This window comes from Argentina anserina, chromosome 6 (assembly GCF_933775445.1).
Source record: "Argentina anserina chromosome 6, drPotAnse1.1, whole genome shotgun sequence".
NCBI lineage: Eukaryota > Viridiplantae > Streptophyta > Magnoliopsida > Rosales > Rosaceae > Argentina > Argentina anserina.
The window spans coordinates 9,458,588-9,475,940 of NC_065877.1; the positions used below are offsets into that span (position 1 = coordinate 9,458,588).

The window sequence follows — 17,353 nt, forward strand, 5'->3', positions numbered from 1 at the left end:
CTCTTCCTATATGGCCATGGTCACTGCCTCTGCTCATTGTTCTCTCAAGCCTTCCACTCCTTTTCTACGCTCCTCTGCATTTTTTACCATACCAACATCCTCCTCCAAATGCCTGCCCCCTCCGTCGTTGCCGCCTGCGTTGTGCGTCGCTGGAAGAAGAGCTTGCTTCTCTCCTTTAGTGATGAACAGAAAAGTCAGTCAAGATGTTGATTGTGCTGAGGAGGCTGAGCAGCTACAGATACAAGTGGAGAAGCCCAGTGAGACTCTCTTGTACTCCAATCTTCTGCCTCTGCTGGTTTTGGCTGCTCTTCCTGGAGGTACCACTATTTCGCTCTCTACTCTTTTCCGTTGTTGATGGGTTAATAACTGAACTGGCAGATTCATGGTGTTAATATATATTTGCCACATCAAAGTCTGAGTTTCTTATTAAGTGATAATGTTTTTTCTTTTATGATGATGAAGTTAATAATGTTTTGGTCCACTTCGAAAGGATAGGGATAGCTCAGTTCGCCTGGAGGTTCTGAACGTTAGTTTGTACGTCCTGTGCCTATCAAACTTCTTGAGAATACCCTGGAGAGCACATTGTAGCTTAGTTTCTTGAATTAGAATTTGTGAATATCTCCTATTTTTGTTTATTATTCCTAGTTGTTGGAGTCTAAGCAGAAATTTTTAACCTTGAAATCGGTATTTCCCTGATTAACTGCATACGCTCTCTGTTTCTAAAGTAGGCCTCTATCATATCAAATTGATTATAACAAACTGGTCATGTTACTGAGTTTGATACTCATAAGTCGTAACGAATCCCTTCAGCTGGTGCTGTGACATCTCTATTTGAGCCATTCGTTGAGCTTGTCAAATCATGGAGTCTTCCTGGCTGGCTTGTGCATTGGGGTCACCCAGGCAATATGGTATATACCTCTCATTAATGTTATGCTGTGAATGTGAAAATTGTTTAGAGTTTCTTGACATTATTGTCTACGATTTTCTCTGTGTATGCAGGCCGTTGTTCTCTTTGCAATGGGTGGCTACGGATCCTATCTTGGCTACCGGATACGATATTCTGATGATGTGGTATGGTATTACAACTACTGCAGCAGTTATGTGGTAAATGAAACAAGTTATGTTGTGCTCATGGTATGTTGTGATGATCTCAGGAGGAGAAGGCTAAGGCCAAAGACTTGCACCCCAAGCTTCTAGCTGGGATGTTTTTCTTTTTTGCTGCTGGAGCAACTGGTGGAGTAACAGCTCTTCTCACCTCTGACAAACCCATTTTTGAGAGGTACTTCTTTGAATCCAAATTTTTTGCTGGCTTTTGTTTGTTTTTTTTTTTTTGGGTTCATAATTCTGAACTATCTATTCTTGCAGCTCTCATGCTGTCACTGGATTTATTGGCCTTGGTCTGTTGACCATTCAGACAATTTTACCTTCTTTGTTTGAGGTAAACGTAATACTTGAATACTGTGTCTTCTAGCTATTCCTCTTTGAGTTTCATATATCTTACCTTGTGTTTATTTTTCAGGGTAATCCCAACTTAAGAAGTGTTCATGGGATTCTGGGTACTGGGATAATGACATTATTTGTTGTTCATGCTGCCCTTGGACTTCAACTTGGTCTAAGCTTCTAGATCATCTCCTTGTCTACACTTTCTTATATTCTTTTAGCTGAATAGCCTTATTATGTACATCAGTTGAGTGATAAAGCAGCAGCACCAGTAACTCGGCAGAGAAACTTTGGGAATGGTCATCAAATTGTTCCCTTAATAAATGAAGTAGAGATGAATCATATCATTCATATGATGTTATGCCTATATTGTTCATGTGTAGCTAAGACTTTTGTGGAGATCGATTACCGAATATCATATCCATATGGCATTTGAATTTTGAACAAGACAAGAATTCTTTTAACTGCACAGGTTGATTCAACTGGAGTCAACATGCAGCAAACAAATGTGATCTGCTATCTGTGTAATTCAGCACAGATACAATAATGTCCCAACATTTGCATGTTTCCCTTAGGTTGCTCCCTGGTATTGCTAGACGTTTTTATTCGATGAAATGGTGTAGTATTGTTAGACGTTGTCTCACATACTAGTCATGCTAGATATACTTGAATCTAGGAGTGCAACATCTCATGTGAAAGTGAAAAGAGAAATGTAATGGTTAATAACTTAATATATACCAGATGTGAGCCAACATTTATGTTAAACAAAGAAATGATACAAATGATAGCGGGAAACAGAGAAATGTAATAGTATCGTTTATAATATAATGTATGATTACCATATGAAGTATCAGAAAATGTTCAATCGAAAAATTAACCCGAGATGTTATCTCTAACTTTGATTAGATCATCTCAAGATCGGATCATACAGGTATCTCCAAACCAAAGAAACCTAGTTCGAGACGTACCAACGTTGAGAAAACGCACTTATTTAAGCCAATCCAAACGCAGTAGTGTCAAACGCACAGAGAGTCAGACGTAAACTCGCGCTTCTCGCTCCGTCTAATCTCAACCTCTTTTAGATAAACACACGCAACTCGCGCTGCCCTCTTTCATTTCCTTCGACCTAACTTCTCATCATTCCTATTCTCCCCACATACATCAACAAGGTTAGTTCTCCTCATCTGTCACCTTTTCTTGTTCTTGTTATTTATTTTTATTGTGTTGTAATACATAGATCTCAGTATGATGAGTGCAATGCACGTCCGATCTGAATGATTCATTTAGTACCGGGGAATGGGGATTCAGCTGTTTCGTTTCGTTGATTGGATGGTTCATGCCGAATATCTGATTTTGATGTTGGTTCTCGTTAAAAAAATTGGTTCTTGATCTTATTGGCAGTTTTGATAATTTCGGTTTTCATCGTGAGGTTAAGCATGTAAGCCCTAATGTTCCATTCACATAATCTCGAAAGAGAAAACAAATTCTCGTGCTATATTTGCTTTTTAGTTCTGATCTGCAAGAAAGATATTAGTAGAATCATTGTACCTGCAGAAAAGAGAAGAGAATTCATTAGGAGATCGTTGGAAGAATAAGTGTTCCGAGGATCAGAATTGTTGTGATATCATATATAATTTACAAGATATAGATCTGATTTTCATAAGGGATGAGGATGAGGTTGGTCAGCTAGCACTAGCAGGACCATTATGGACTCGTGGTGTTATAGATCCGGCTGATGCAGCTTTTTGGCATTACCATTTGGTTTGGTTTATAGTCTTGTAAAATTGATGCATATATTTTTTTGTTTTTCCTGTGTAGAAATGGAGACCTTCCTCTTCACATCGGAATCTGTCAATGAGGGTCACCCTGACAAGCTGTGTGATCAAGTTTCCGATGCTATTCTGGATGCCTGCTTGGAACAAGACCCAGAGAGCAAAGTAGCGTGCGAGACCTGCACGAAGACTAACATGGTCATGGTGTTTGGTGAAATCACTACCAAGGCTAAGGTGGACTACGAGAAGATTGTTCGAGACACATGCAGAGGAATTGGGTTTGTATCGGCTGATGTGGGCCTTGATGCTGACAAGTGCAAGGTCCTTGTCAACATTGAGGAACAAAGCCCCGAGATTGCACAAGGAGTTCACGGCCATTTCACCAAGAAGCCGGAGGAAATCGGAGCTGGTGACCAAGGCCACATGTTTGGTTATGCCACAGATGAAACTCCTGAGCTCATGCCTTTAACTCATGTCCTTTCTACTAAGCTTGGTGCCAAGCTGACCGAGGTCAGGAAGAACAAATCCGTCCCATGGTTAAGGCCTGATGGAAAGACTCAAGTGACTGTTGAGTACAGAAATGATAACGGAGCCATGGTCCCTATTCGGGTGCACACAATCCTCATCTCAACTCAACATGATGAGAGTGTCACAAATGAGCAGATTGCTGCTGATCTGAAGGAACATGTGATCAAACCCGTTGTCCCAGCTCAGTATATTGATGACAAAACCATTTATCATCTCAACCCTTCGGGACGTTTTGTCATCGGGGGGCCTCATGGAGATGCTGGACTCACTGGTCGAAAGATCATCATCGATACTTATGGCGGTTGGGGTGCACATGGTGGCGGTGCTTTCTCAGGCAAGGATCCTACCAAGGTAGACCGAAGTGGTGCATACATTGTAAGGCAGGCGGCAAAGAGTGTGGTGGCATCTGGCCTTGCTCGCCGATGCATTGTTCAGGTTTCTTATGCAATCGGGGTCCCTGATCCTCTATCAGTGTTTGTGGACACCTACAAAACAGGCAAAATCCCAGACAGTGACATACTGACTCTTATTAAGGAGAATTTTGACTTCAGGCCAGGAATGATTGCACTCAACCTTGATATGAAAAGGGGAGGCAAACACAGGTATCTGAAGACAGCTGCTTATGGACACTTTGGCCGCGATGACCCAGATTTCACTTGGGAAACTGTAAAGCACCTCAAGCCGAAAGCTTAACGCAGGGCGGCTGGTCTTTATCAGAGCCCTTAATTTTGTTAGAAATGAATAAAGAAGCTTCAAGCATGCATCTGATCCACAAATCATGACTGAGTTAGAGTTGGAATTCAGAGGTGTGCTCCAAAGTTGTGGTAGTAGCAAAAGTAGGAACCATGTAGTACTTGTTGAATCGTGTTTTTTCTTCGCTTCGTCAATTTTTGTACTTGCATTCTTTCACATTATCCAGCTTCTTGATCATTGAGGATTCTGGAATGGGATTGAGAGATCAATTTTTCATTTATATCGGACTTTTGTTCCCATTTTTGAAGTTATATACTAATATCTTAATTGATCTGTAAACTGTAAACCATCCAAAACCCGCAGTTGTAAACATGAAGTTATTTGCGAATCGCCATACTGAATACACTGGACAATACCTAGACATAAAAAATGGTCGTCATTCCTAGCATCATCATCTTCAAGAGTGCAACCACAAGCGATCATGAAGCCGCTCTTCGCCGGCAACAAACATCTCATCCACCTTTTCACCATCTCTGTAGAAATGAAATGTTGGCGTATACCGAATGTGCTGAGTTGTTTCAGGGCACTCATCTATATCTGCATAGACAAACGAAAGCTTTGGGAAACTATCACTCAGCTGGCAAAATGCAGGAAGAATCTGGCTACACACTCGACACCTGAAACAAGATAGCAAACCAAACTTGATCACAACATAGCCAACTGAGCCACAGTTTCATTGAGGCAGTACATCAAACACGTTCAAGGTAATTCAAACCAATCAAGATGTGTACGTACCAGGTTGCGCCGTAATGATAACAGCCTGCGAGGAATCAAATAAACAAAGAAAACCCAGAACGATTAGGTGCAAAATAAAAAGACCCAGTAAGCAATTAAGGGGATTGCAGAGGAAATATGAGGTGGGAGTTTGGTTCTTACAGGGGCTTTGGAGGACCTGATTTGAAGAAGAATGTCGCTGAGGTGTCGATCTGTGGAAGCAGTCTTAAGCTTGCCATGGCGATTCGCCGGCAAAACCAAGGTTTTGGCGTTGTCGCTCCCACTTTCTTCTTCCAGTTTCGTCCAAATGAATAGAAATACCTGCCTAACCCAAAAACAAAACGCGCCGTTGCCGGGGATCGAACCCGGGTCACCCGCGTGACAGGCGGGAATACTTACCACTATACTACAACGACTTTTCTTTTCTATCACTTAATTTAGTTAAAAGATCTCTGTCAAAAAACCACCTGGAATTTTCCAATGAGCCTCATACTTTTCATAGGTCAGCCGTTGGCTCTTCCATCTGTTGTGTTTCCTGTGCTCTCTTTATTGTGATAAAATATGGTGTTGTCAGTATCATGTGGTCTATGTACTCATCTCTTGCATTTCATAATCTCATAAAACTGCTTGTTCAATTTTTTGGTACAGCAGTGGAATTGCATCTCTTGCATTTCATAATAGCATTGGAAATAAGCAAAGTCTGGGAAAGGCTCCTCAGCTCATCCCCTCGTGAGCAATGGTTTGTTGAAATGGTCGATAAGCAATGTGACCATATGGGGGAGAATACGGGTAATAGCTGGGGTGATGGCTGGCCACATTGGACTGAACAACCTACATTTTATGAACCCTGGTTAAGAGACCATGATTTTGTTCCAATTTAGAGGATCACAGGACTCCTGCTGGCTAGATGTGATATTTAATATAAAGGGAAATATTCAATATTGATTCTTAAAAAGGGGCATGACCAATTTATCAAGAGTAGAAAGAAAAAATTATCCAGTAGCTGTGTACCAATGAGCTGTGAGATTTCAAATAATAGAAAGTCCATTTCTTAAGGACTATTTTGTTCATAATGACAACATTTTCCTTGTTACAATGGGCTTCACCCAGTTAACAGCGTCTACAGTCTTGTATTATGGTATATCAGACCAGTTAACTGGCATTCACCCCCATCAACTCAAATTGATTTCAGAGAAAGCCCCTGGATTGAATTTCTTGCACAATGCTTCTTTCGCTGATTCAATTCGATCTTGGTCCTGAAAACAAGTTTACGAAAGGGTTACATCATTGTTACAACTTTTAAAAAGATAATTGTATACTAGAAAAACCTTGGGAAATGTTCTTGTACCTTGCCCTCAAAGTAAATTCTAAGAGGCTCACGTCTTGATATGCGATAGCACCCTGAATGTGTAACATGCAAGATCACAATAAAATCAGACACAAGATATTATATTCTCCTAGAAATCAACAGTCTTACAAAATCTTACCAATGTAGAGGTCTGGAAATTCTAGGCAGAGTTTTGACACAGGTTGAGCAACTTCTAACTGCCATATAGAGGGAGAGAAGAAAAAAGATTACACAAACAATAACAAGTTTGTTTGTATGCATACATGATAACACTACTACTATTATGTTGAAAGCTATAAATTCCATAATGTATAAGAACATGTCGGCTCAAAATTCACAAACCGGTCCAAAACAAAGACACATACTACCGGTCCCTCCTATCAAAATTATCTCATCTAACTACATTGTCTAATGCATAGACCATTTTCAATTCAATAAAATTAGTACAATTGCATGGTTCACAGCCGTGGCAATATACGGTCGAATAGACAGAGGACATATCTAATTCGGCCACATATGGTCATTCACCCTAAGAGGTATATGATCATAATTTGGTGGCAGTACAGGGAGGATATACAGTTTTATAGATGTGAATGCATGATATGTAAATCTACATGCACCAAGATCCAAGACATTAATTTATAGAAACATCAAAGAAAATACATACATCTGCAAGATTTGTTGTCAAGCACTTGGATACAAATGGTTGTGCCATTACTAACTCGCCACTGGACCTCATTAGTTCAATTAGGCAGTTCCACTCATCGTCTAGCTCCAGGACGTTTGTAGCCGTAAATATTATTACATTTTTACACTTGATCTACAAGAGACAAGATAATCGAATATAATTAGTACTTAATGAACCCACCACACACACACGCCAATTTGTGAAGACGTCTTTTGGCTACTGGAAATTTCAATACTATGTCTTAAATTCAAGCCAACTATAAGACAAAATAGCAACACTATTATAGATTTATAGGTGACCCTTCCATTCACATACCAAGGGGACGATCAACTTTTCATGATGCAATAACTCAGTAATTCCCTCGGGCAACAGAGCCATCTGAGAAGGAAAAAAGAAGGATAAGTTTACTCCTGCAGTGAAGACTCTACCGCTGCATACATGAATTAAAAAATCCTGATTGGAAAAAGTGCATAGAAACTACCCTCCAGAAGATTAGAAAGAAAAAAAATGGAATTATATGAAATGATCTCTTGATAATTGCATAATTCAAGGATAAGACATTGTTGACTGTGAAGTACCTCATTCCGATCACCTGTGCACTGATCACCTATAAGATGCCTCAAATATTCTTCAAATTCTTCATCAGGAGCCTAATTAAATGTAACATGGTTAGTTGGCAATAATAAAAGTTGCCCAAATTTAAGAAAATCACAAGACATTCCAGCTATACCATTAAACTATTCCACAAAGTTTGCAGGGTTTAAGAGGTTTACTTTCCTAGGAATGATAAGAGGTTTACTTTCCTAGGAATGAAATATCACGGACTGAAAGTTCACTCGGAACACACAACTTACCAGACGAACCCCAAAAGCCTTTGCAACACCTGCCAAAGTGACATCTGAATGAAGTGGGCCAACCCCTCCATATATAAATACCTACAGAAAGTATTGATTGTACGAGGAATCAGAACCAATAAGACAGAATCTTCATCCACTAATCATAAAGAAACAACCTAAAGAACTCCCGCAGATTGTTGTACTATACCATATCATTACTTGATTGTCGTCGCTCAACTTCTTCAGCCACAGAATCTATCTGTTATACAAAATTCATAAATTCATACATGAAAAAAAAGGATAGCAAATGAATTTTTTCAAAGTATCATATCAACTGCAAAGTGATCCTTGTAGGCGTTTATTAATACAGATCGGTACTGAAAAACGGTATGTGGGTAACACTAAGTTTAATTAAAATTTACTAGAGACTAGTAACTCACATCATTTCGTACAACAGTAGTTTCTGATACCGACCAACCAATGGAATGGAGCTTTCTACACAATGAATGCGCTAATTGATCCTCAGCAGTGCCAAACCTGAGCTATCAAACAGATAAAAAGAAAGAAGACAAAAGAAACTTCAGTGAAAAATTGGGCAGGTGATAAAGTTGCACCAAAATTGAAGTTGTTATTTTTCTCTTGTGTACAGTTATGATTAAAGAATAAATTATTGATCATAAACATTACCAACAAATGACTTACAGAATCTCATCCCCAACAGCTATGACCGATGCTGTGAGTAAGCTACTCTTTGGTAACTCCATACTGTTAAGCCCATTGGCAACAACAGGCTTCTTCCCACCAACCGAATGATGTACTTTTTTAACTCTCCCTGCTCTCTCTAACCTTCCATCAGAAAGAAAATACGCAGGTCTAAATACTTCTTTGCTGCTGGAGGAGTTGTTGATGCTTAACAATGAATTCGGAACTGTATCGTATATGCTCCCGATTGAAGTATATCTGTGAAACGAATAAATTACCAAATGTATAACCAATTAACCAAATGTTTGTGAGTGGGTGAGTTCTACTATCAGAGTTGAATATCAATAGTCATATTGTAATATCCACATAAAAAAAACGAACTTCTAAAACTCATAAGTATTACCAATAGCAAGGCACCAATAAGAAAAATCTAGCAACATAGAGAAAGTATTACCCTTGATCATAAAGACTGCAGTACTGAACCTTGCAAGTTAAGAGGAAGGCCCACACATCTCTGCAATGAAAACAAATGAAAGTCATAACCATAAAATTCAAATAAACACTTCCTAGTTGATAGCATCACAGTTATCATTCATTGAGATGCACATAAGCACATTGTCAAAAGCAAACCTTGTGTATCAAACTTTGCATGCATCGAGTCCTTACAGAAAAAAATTATACAGTTCTGCATTGGCTCAGCCCTTCTTTTTAGGCAATTAGATGTTGCAAAATATTGAACTTCAAAAATTGAAAACTATTAAATTTTGTGAAACTCCACCCACTATGATTGTCGCACACAAAAAAAGAGACCTTTAGCCGTGTTGAACATGCAAATGCCATTTAGAGAAGAAACAAAGTCGGCCTTGAGACAGATTCACCATTCCTGTATTCCATGACTTCACCTATTTCAATTAATCTCAATATAGGATATAAGATTAAAAACCAGTTGAGGATTCTTTCACTGACCTACAATCTTTAAAATAAAAAAAAATAAAAAAAAAGATAGAAAGAAGCAAACAAAGCAAAACTGAAAGAATAAAACTTATACGTACTCCTAAAAAATAAACAGAGGAAAGATCTCCCTAGAAAACAGCTACTAATGTCACAAAGGTAGAGGCCTTTCCTTTTGCTTCAATCTTTCATATCAGTTTAAATACCATTTCGTAATCCCACGGAATAAGATAAATGTGTTGAAAGAAAAAATTATTAAAACTAATTTGCTTTCTTTCGATAAATAACAACTCATTTTAATTTCGAAGGGAAAAAAACACAACCATTTCCAATTGCCAAAAAGATAAGTTTCTGGGCTTTTTGGCCCGCATTTATCCAAGTACACACACAAACATATTACACAGGAGAGCATAAGGTACATCAACACACCTGTATGACCAATCCAAGATGGGATTCACTCTCATGAAAGGTGGCCAGCCACGTGAACTAGGAGAGAACTGCTCTTGCCCAACCTGCAAGATTAAAAGCTCATATAAGTTGGGGAATCATTGTTAGAAAACTTTGGAACATAACCTGACATCAGGGACATGTATAGAATATGGCTGTGCCTTTGCTAATATAGAATATCACAGTACCGCAGTAGGATCGCCCATTCGAACTCCGAGGAAAATTGCTCTGATTGGTTTGCCCTTTAGTAAAGCCTCCAAACCAGACTTAAAATCTGAGCGAATGATATCCAGTTCCAAACCATACCTGCTTAAAAATGCATATATCAATTGAAGGCCAGATTACTTAATTGACATATAAATTGAAGTAATGAGATTTGGTAATCTTTCTAGAATTGAGGCAAACAAAAGAGAATAGAAAATAAAATTGAGAAAAGAGGAAATTATCTCACATGTTGGCTGCATCATAAGTAAATGAATTGATTTCAGGGAAAGCGGATGGGGAGTCAAAATATATTGTTCGTATTGGAAAATCTTTTACACCCCCATTTGTACAGCTTTGTTCCCCTTTATGCAAAAAGTAGCCAGCCCTAAGTAGGTGCAGCAAAACCTACACAAACAATTGGCTATTACTATCAATGAGAGATAAGAAAATGGATACAACACGAGAGCAAATTTCTTCAAAACTTACTGTTGAATCTTTTCCCCCATTGAAGCTGAAGGTGACCTCTTCAATGCTGTTGACAAAAAAAATAGTGATTGCGTATGGATCAAAATTCATAACTGATCCCCAGACTTGTTGAAAGAGAAGCTAAATTGTTGAACTCTATACTTAATGGGTCAGGAGCACCTCAAGAACAATTAATTAATTTGTTCAAGCCATTAATATTTTCCAATACTGGTTACATTTACAGCATTAACATATCTTTTATGAGCTATAATCGAATAACTGCCAGTTTGAGCGGACAATTTTTTGGCACAACCAATTCCTTGGTGATGTATTTAAGACTTAATTGTCTCCATCAGTGTTGTTAATGACTAAAACAATGCAACCCTTGAGATCTAATTTTTCTTGCGCTCGAAGAATCATAAGCCCTTTTATAATCATAATTCAACAAAAGCAAGCCCACCTTACTAAAGGAAAAGGCACTTGCTGAAGCAGTGCGATTTAAAGCTGCCAACAAAACCTCAACTTGTGTACTCGAGTATCCACTTCATCCTTTAAGTATACCAAATGCATGCCTACGAATTTGATATCACTGCTCTATACCAAATGCATGTATGATGACAGGAAGTCGAAAATAATATACCCGATATGATTACTAGCTTGTTTTGCCATCTCCCTGAACGTTATGAAGTAGTAATCACAAGTTCACAACAGTAAATGTTCAAGATGGGGATGCTAAAGGACAGTTTAAACGCGTGGTATGCTATTAATGACTAGTATTTTCCTAATAATGCGTTGAGTGATTGTCATCCATTATATAAGATCAGTTATTCCATTAACTTAAAGAGTTAAAATTCACCAGTAACACGTGGTATAGACATCTAAAGAATCTCAAAGGCATACCGACAACCAGAACTAGTACTGATAAGTACAAGCACTTTTCGTAATATTCAAATCCATTACTTAGATTCACAATAATATCCAACAAGATAGTTCCAAATTCATAGTTAAAACGGTTTGAAGCACCTCACATCAAGAACACTGTGATACAAGACCAAAAAAGTCCAAAACACAATACACAACACTACGGCACCTGCTAATTAAAGCTACACAGGGAAAAGTAAGTCGATCACAGCTATCACAAGCCACATATAGGACCGACACATCATCACATAGACTTTCAACAACAGTTTTATCCCATATCCATTTCATTCTGATAAAATGCAGTACAAAAACCAGTAATCCCCTGGTTACAATTCCCAATAATCCCCACGACTTTACACAACCAAAAACATGAATCAAGGCCATAACCAATGTAAGAAAAACAGTAGCCCAGTTGACAACAAAAACAAGAAGCACTTACGAGTAGAGGGCAAGAGCTCTCTGAATGACATAGATAGCGTTGTTGTACTTGGTCTTAAGCCTTCGATCATCGCACTCCCTGATTGCTTTGTCAATCTCCATCTTCCCCCTGAAACCCAAAAACCAATCAAACACTTGACCCAAAACAAAAGGGGTTTCACAGATTCAACAAAACAAGCAAATGGGTATCCAGAAACAACAAAAAGACAGCATCTTGAGCCAAATTAAGCAAAAGGGTTTATGCAAATCAAGCAAATTTCGGTGCTTTTTAAGCTCAGCAATGAAAAAAAATTGTACCTGAGGATGAGAAATGGGAAATCTTGGGTGAGGATGAGAGCTAGTTATAACGCTCAAACTCCATGACACACACAAAGAGAGGGGAGGAGAGAAAGTATTGTATTGAATATTGAATCCAAACGAGTAATGGGTTTTGGGAGTATTACGTGTGTGATGGATGCCACAGATTGTTTATCTCAGAATTTCAGAAGAAATATAAGATATCAAATTTGGGTTTTGACCGTTTTGGTATGAGTTTGCAAACTTACATAAATATATAAAGTCTCTTCTACGCGCAAAGCCAAAGAAAGGAGGGCTGTTGAATTGGTGAACCCGATCGGGACGCTAACTCCCTGTAATATTTTTGCTTTTCCATTATTCCCTGTAATAATATTGAATATTCTTTATATGGTGAAGAGAAAATGATTGTGTTGTATTTTGGAAAGGCTAATTATGCATTGGAATATTGGATAGATATCAGCCGGATAAAATCAAATCATGCTAGCTTGTGTGCCATAAAATTGGTTCCTCGAAAGATATGTCGAAATCGTGTAGAATAGAATTTTCAGCAACTTTTAATGGCTGAAAATCTAGTGTAGTGAAATATTTGCCAAAAAGTATAAAGTTGTGTTACATTTTTCATTCTCAGAGGGAAGTGATAAAATCTCCTGTTCAGTGCCTGAGACTCTGAGAGATATTGAGACATCTCTTCAATTCTGTAACAGGGTTTTACCAATCATGAGCAACTTGGAAAGGATCAATTCAATGAATATTCCAACACTTGTCAAGATAAGTCTATCACAATATGCTCCACAATAGCAGTGGTACATTAGTGTCAAGTTAAAGGTGGAAACTTGATTATCTTTCTACTTCAAGCTTGAAAGCAAACAGAGAAGCAGAAATCAGTTGCTATCCTAACCAAAAAAAATATTCATCAGTTGCTATCAGAACATATTATTCGTTCGGATAGTTGAGGGGTTCATTGGTGGCATAACACAATAGCCAAACGTTTCCGCACATAAGCTTGGATGTTTTCTAACCTTAAGCAGAAGAGAAATTGAAGAGAAGGTGAGAACAAATCAAGAAACATGAATCTTCTTCAATTATCATTGGGAAATGTTAAGAGTAATCAAATTGTAAAGATATTAATGGCCCTAATATTGTTGGTAAACTATTCTGATTAGCGGATTACACCAATGCTTAGCTATGCTAAGATGAATTGACCTTTACATTTAATCAATGTTCCAATGCAGTCACTCTGGTTTAAGCAATCATGAACAAAACACCAATTCTAACATCAGTTACTGTCAGGGATAGGTTCGCTTCAGCATCAGTATCCACACACAAAACTGGGTGAAATACTTACTGTGCTGCAATCATCTAGTCATAAAGGCCTTCCTCAAGCCATATATCAACTAAAAAATCCACCATTTCCTGCAGAACAACAAGTTTATATCATAACAAGTTATCAACATCAATCTGAGTTGGAGAAAAAAAAACAGAGAAACTTACAGCTAAAGGTATGGGCTCCTGGAAAGGTTCAGTAGTCATAAGAAGATCCTCATATGTTGTGGTCCAGCTGCAAAAGAATATTCCTTGAGTACTTTCGTATTTACAACCACCAAAAAAAAAAGAGAGTACTTCCATGCTAAACAGGTCAGCAAAATAGATGTAAGTCAATTCAACAATCATATGACTACGTAACACGATCACAAGGTGAATTATGTTCTTATATTTTGAGATAGAATATTTTCAAAAGAGATGTCAGTTCCTTTCCTCAAGGATTACCTTTTACATACAAAAATGTTTCAAAAAGCTCTAACATGATGTAAATAACATGCCAAATTTGGAATTCAACTGTGGAAAAGCTCCCTGAAAGGTAGAGGGTATGAGTGAAAATATTGGCTTCAGAAGAGACCATTTGGTTCAAATGGTATGATGGCGCACCAGAATCATGACTTATGGAATCTAGTACCGCCAATTTATTCTTAGTTAAAGGATATCCTCATATGAAACAAAAGAGAGTAATACTAGTTCTGAGTTCAATAAACAATGACAAAAAAATTAATGAATCCATCTCATCGGCTAATTGAGATCTATTACTGCCCTAAACAAAAAGCTAACTATCAAATTAGTATCTTTTATTTAACAGATCTATTGGAATGACAAGAAATCTATAGAAAATGAAGGTGTGACCTAAGAAATGGTGCAATTATTAATTATATATAAATCAGTAAAGTAAGAAGTTCGAGAATTCTACATAGAAACATTTACCTCATTATTGGTTCCCTTGGCGCTCTTTGTGATTTCTGGGATTGATCACCAACCCATTCTCTTCTTCTCTTCTGCCAAGCTATCTCAGCTGCATCATAAGGTATCCATGTTTATTTAAATAATAAGATTCTATTAAGAAATAAAACAAAAATAATAATTTATAAATGCGCAAGATAAATTTCAGCAGCAGACAATGTATGAAAGTTGCTAATAATTAATAATCTAATGAAGAACCTTTGACTCATCAAGATAACCGACTTCTTCAAGTGTTGGAAAAAAGTCGTATCTAGTATGCTTCTAAGTTCTAACATGTCTCAAATCATGCAGCACACTACCAACACCAATTTTCCAACAACTATTATGGTTCACAACACAACTCAGAGACTTATGATTTCTGTAAGAATGAATAAGAGTGTTGAAAAAATGCAGTAAACTCATTGTTGTGACAGGAAGGAAAATAAGGAGTATGTAACAAATAGACAGCTCTATTTCTTTGTTTTCTCCTTTGTTGGGTCGGACTGTATCTGGGAGAGACATACCATGGTTTATAAAGACTACTTTCTCATTAGGCTTCTCTTTATTAGTACTATCTGTAGCATCTGAAGGTTGGCTTCCATGGGAAATAGACATGTTACCATTAGTTTCCATTCTCCCCAAACAGAACAATCATCACCTTCCAAGTCACTGCTCAAAAAGAAAATAGCAACAATGGAGAACTGATCCCCATGTAAGAAACAACATCAGCTTTACAAGAGATAAATCTTATGCATCAGTGAGAAGTAACAAAAACAAAGGTAAAAATAATCAACCCCTGATATTACAAGAACAGTTTCCCCAGCTAATTAATCACAATCGTTTGCTAACACAACAAAAACATCTAGAACTCTGAGCTGCTACATGAATTCTTCAAGTTCAGATACATGCACGCACCAGAACAGCACACCAAACCCTTATTTCACTCAAATGTGTTCACTAACTATGCTTCATATATGGTTAAAGAAAAGAAAGTTTCCCTGCTTCGGAATCACACCAATAACCAGGCTCTTCCATACAGATTCACATGAAAGCAAATTCAGTCCTTTCCTGGTCATGGCAGCAATTGATGGACCAAGAAGGTGACTATTTCAATTGCTCTCACTTTTATCTTCAACTCCATAACTCAATATCTAGAATTTTATATGGTTAGTGCACTACCCACAAGATACTGCACCTTTCACCATTACTACCTCATCCCAACAACCCCCATTCCATTTACAATCTCTAACATTGGACAATTTAGCATACCCAATACCCAAGATTCCTAAAAGTTGCATTCTTTCAAGAACCCCATTAAACCCAACAAAGAATAGTATGCATTCTCAGTTAGCTAATCCATATCCTAACCAACACATAAAGGATAAAACAAGAAGGTTCAAGCAAAGAAACCCAATATTACTCTTCCATTGATTCAAATGCACTCTCTGAAATTAGTACTACTAGTTGAAAACAATTAAAGTTATAAGAAAGAAATACCTGGGTTTCTTCTTGGTGGGGGTTGTGGAAACAGAGCAGAGGGTTTTTGAAGATTCAAGAATTTTGGTTGGTAAAGACGAAAAAAGACTTCAACTTTTTTTTCCCCACACTGTGATAAAATCAAGGTGGAAACTTGGGACTTGCAGTAGTGAAACTTTTTTGTTTTCTTTTTTATATTTTTTGTTGAATATTCTTTTGGATAAGGAAGTTGGTGGGTTTTCCACTTTGGACTTGGACCATGTCCATTGAAATGAACTGATCCGTTAACCAAAAGCCCACTTTATTTTGCACACGTGGTTCGAACACATTTTGTTGCCTCACTAAAACGTCTCTTTCTTTTGCTTTAAAACTCATTACGTGATGGGTACGTATCAATTCCGCAAATCTGCAATGAATCTGATTTGAATCTTTCTTTTACTTGTTTCACTCGAGTAAGTTTAATCTGATCTTGTAATGTATATTTTGTAAGTTTGCACGAAGATTACATGTTCGGTTGCTTGCTTGCTATATATGGTTGTTTTGGACTACGTAGGATATGGATGAACTTATGGCATGCTTGTATCGTGTGCACGATTGTGAAACTATTGAAGGCAAAGTAAAGAGTACATGAAGTAAACTTTAGTCAAAAGTTACATAATAGAGTATATTGGGTGCTCGATAGTGTTCCTCTACAACGTGATGAGCTTTTGAAGTAACCATGATTGTTGTGTACCCGATCGTAGTCGTTTACTGACCTGAACCAATGAATGGAACGCATACTTTCAAGCAGGGGCGGCCCATGGGCTGTGCCAATTATGCAACAGCATATGATCTCAAATTTGTGAGGGCCTCAAATTTTTTTTTTGAGTTTAATTATTACATGGAGTACATAGACATTCAAAAGCAGAAAGAAGCAATGGTGGAAGAAAAGTTACGATTGAATAAACAAGAGAATGACACAAGGATCATGACAATGGATTTGGAGGCTATGACCCCAATCTCGAAAATGTATTTTATAAAGAGGAAACTAGCAATCCTTAATGAATGAGAAGCTAGTCAAGATTGTTGATAACAGTCGTGTGATATTTATATAGTAGTTATAGTA

At 37.7% G+C, this 17,353-nt stretch overlaps 6 protein-coding genes and 1 non-coding gene across 12 annotated transcripts in view; 3 read left to right on the forward strand and 4 right to left on the reverse strand.

The window, feature by feature from the left end:
- The first annotated feature begins 16 nt into the window (after nt 1-16).
- Nucleotides 17-1,785, forward strand: LOC126796824 (uncharacterized). The gene is made up of 6 exons (XM_050523550.1): nt 17-317; nt 811-908; nt 1,000-1,071; nt 1,155-1,279; nt 1,366-1,438; nt 1,520-1,785. The coding sequence occupies exons 1-6, from the start codon at nt 17-19 to the stop codon at nt 1,622-1,624; spliced, it is 774 nt and encodes a 257-aa protein (XP_050379507.1). The 3' UTR covers nt 1,625-1,785.
- A 692-nt stretch (nt 1,786-2,477) lies between these two features.
- LOC126798195 (S-adenosylmethionine synthase 4) lies at nt 2,478-4,459 on the forward strand. 2 transcript variants are annotated; one of them, XM_050525080.1, is made up of 2 exons: nt 2,478-2,609; nt 3,259-4,459. In XM_050525080.1, exon 2 carries the CDS (start codon nt 3,261-3,263, stop codon nt 4,431-4,433), a length of 1,173 nt encoding a protein of 390 aa, XP_050381037.1. In that variant the 5' UTR covers nt 2,478-2,609; nt 3,259-3,260; the 3' UTR covers nt 4,434-4,459. The 2 variants fall into 2 exon arrangements, with proteins under 2 accessions (XP_050381037.1, XP_050381038.1); XM_050525081.1 differs by lacking the exon at nt 2,478-2,609 and adding an exon at nt 2,752-2,878.
- An 85-nt stretch (nt 4,460-4,544) lies between these two features.
- LOC126796825 (thioredoxin-like 3-3) lies at nt 4,545-5,707 on the reverse strand. Its single transcript, XM_050523551.1, has 5 exons — nt 5,675-5,707; nt 5,360-5,528; nt 5,229-5,244; nt 4,850-5,110; nt 4,545-4,679 (listed from the first exon to the last, which is right to left on the reverse strand). Exons 1-4 carry the CDS (start codon nt 5,705-5,707, stop codon nt 4,891-4,893), a joined length of 438 nt encoding a protein of 145 aa, XP_050379508.1. The 3' UTR covers nt 4,545-4,679; nt 4,850-4,890.
- TRNAD-GUC (transfer RNA aspartic acid (anticodon GUC)) lies at nt 5,552-5,623 on the reverse strand. The gene has a single exon. It is a non-coding gene; the product is annotated as a tRNA-Asp (tRNA).
- A 506-nt stretch (nt 5,708-6,213) lies between the features above and the next one.
- On the reverse strand, nt 6,214-12,729 carry LOC126800673 (uncharacterized). 2 transcript variants are annotated; one of them, XM_050528072.1, is made up of 17 exons: nt 12,505-12,729; nt 12,209-12,316; nt 10,870-10,915; nt 10,631-10,788; nt 10,368-10,485; nt 10,162-10,244; nt 9,236-9,295; nt 8,782-9,039; nt 8,520-8,616; nt 8,288-8,338; nt 8,098-8,178; nt 7,822-7,893; nt 7,559-7,621; nt 7,223-7,375; nt 6,695-6,752; nt 6,556-6,608; nt 6,214-6,463 (listed from the first exon to the last, which is right to left on the reverse strand). In XM_050528072.1, the coding sequence occupies exons 2-17, from the start codon at nt 12,307-12,309 to the stop codon at nt 6,380-6,382; spliced, it is 1,536 nt and encodes a 511-aa protein (XP_050384029.1). In that variant the 5' UTR covers nt 12,310-12,316; nt 12,505-12,729; the 3' UTR covers nt 6,214-6,379. The 2 variants fall into 2 exon arrangements, with proteins under 2 accessions (XP_050384029.1, XP_050384030.1); XM_050528073.1 differs by having other exon boundaries at nt 12,651-12,688.
- LOC126800679 (uncharacterized) overlaps nt 8,074-17,353 on the forward strand; it is a 51,300-nt gene continuing 42,020 nt past the window's right edge. Inside the window, exon 1 of the mRNA XM_050528081.1 lies at nt 8,074-8,079. The gene's annotated coding sequence lies outside the window, so the exon portion shown is untranslated. The remainder of the gene's footprint in view (nt 8,080-17,353) is intronic.
- LOC126800677 (uncharacterized) lies at nt 13,574-16,353 on the reverse strand. 4 transcript variants are annotated; one of them, XM_050528080.1, is made up of 5 exons: nt 16,270-16,318; nt 15,297-15,441; nt 14,758-14,845; nt 13,996-14,062; nt 13,574-13,917 (listed from the first exon to the last, which is right to left on the reverse strand). In XM_050528080.1, exons 2-5 carry the CDS (start codon nt 15,403-15,405, stop codon nt 13,864-13,866), a joined length of 318 nt encoding a protein of 105 aa, XP_050384037.1. In that variant the 5' UTR covers nt 15,406-15,441; nt 16,270-16,318; the 3' UTR covers nt 13,574-13,863. The 4 variants fall into 4 exon arrangements, with proteins under 4 accessions (XP_050384037.1, XP_050384035.1, XP_050384036.1 ...); XM_050528078.1 differs by having other exon boundaries at nt 13,575-13,917; nt 15,297-15,473; nt 16,270-16,353; XM_050528079.1 differs by lacking the exon at nt 16,270-16,318 and adding an exon at nt 15,567-15,926 and having other exon boundaries at nt 13,575-13,917; nt 15,297-15,473.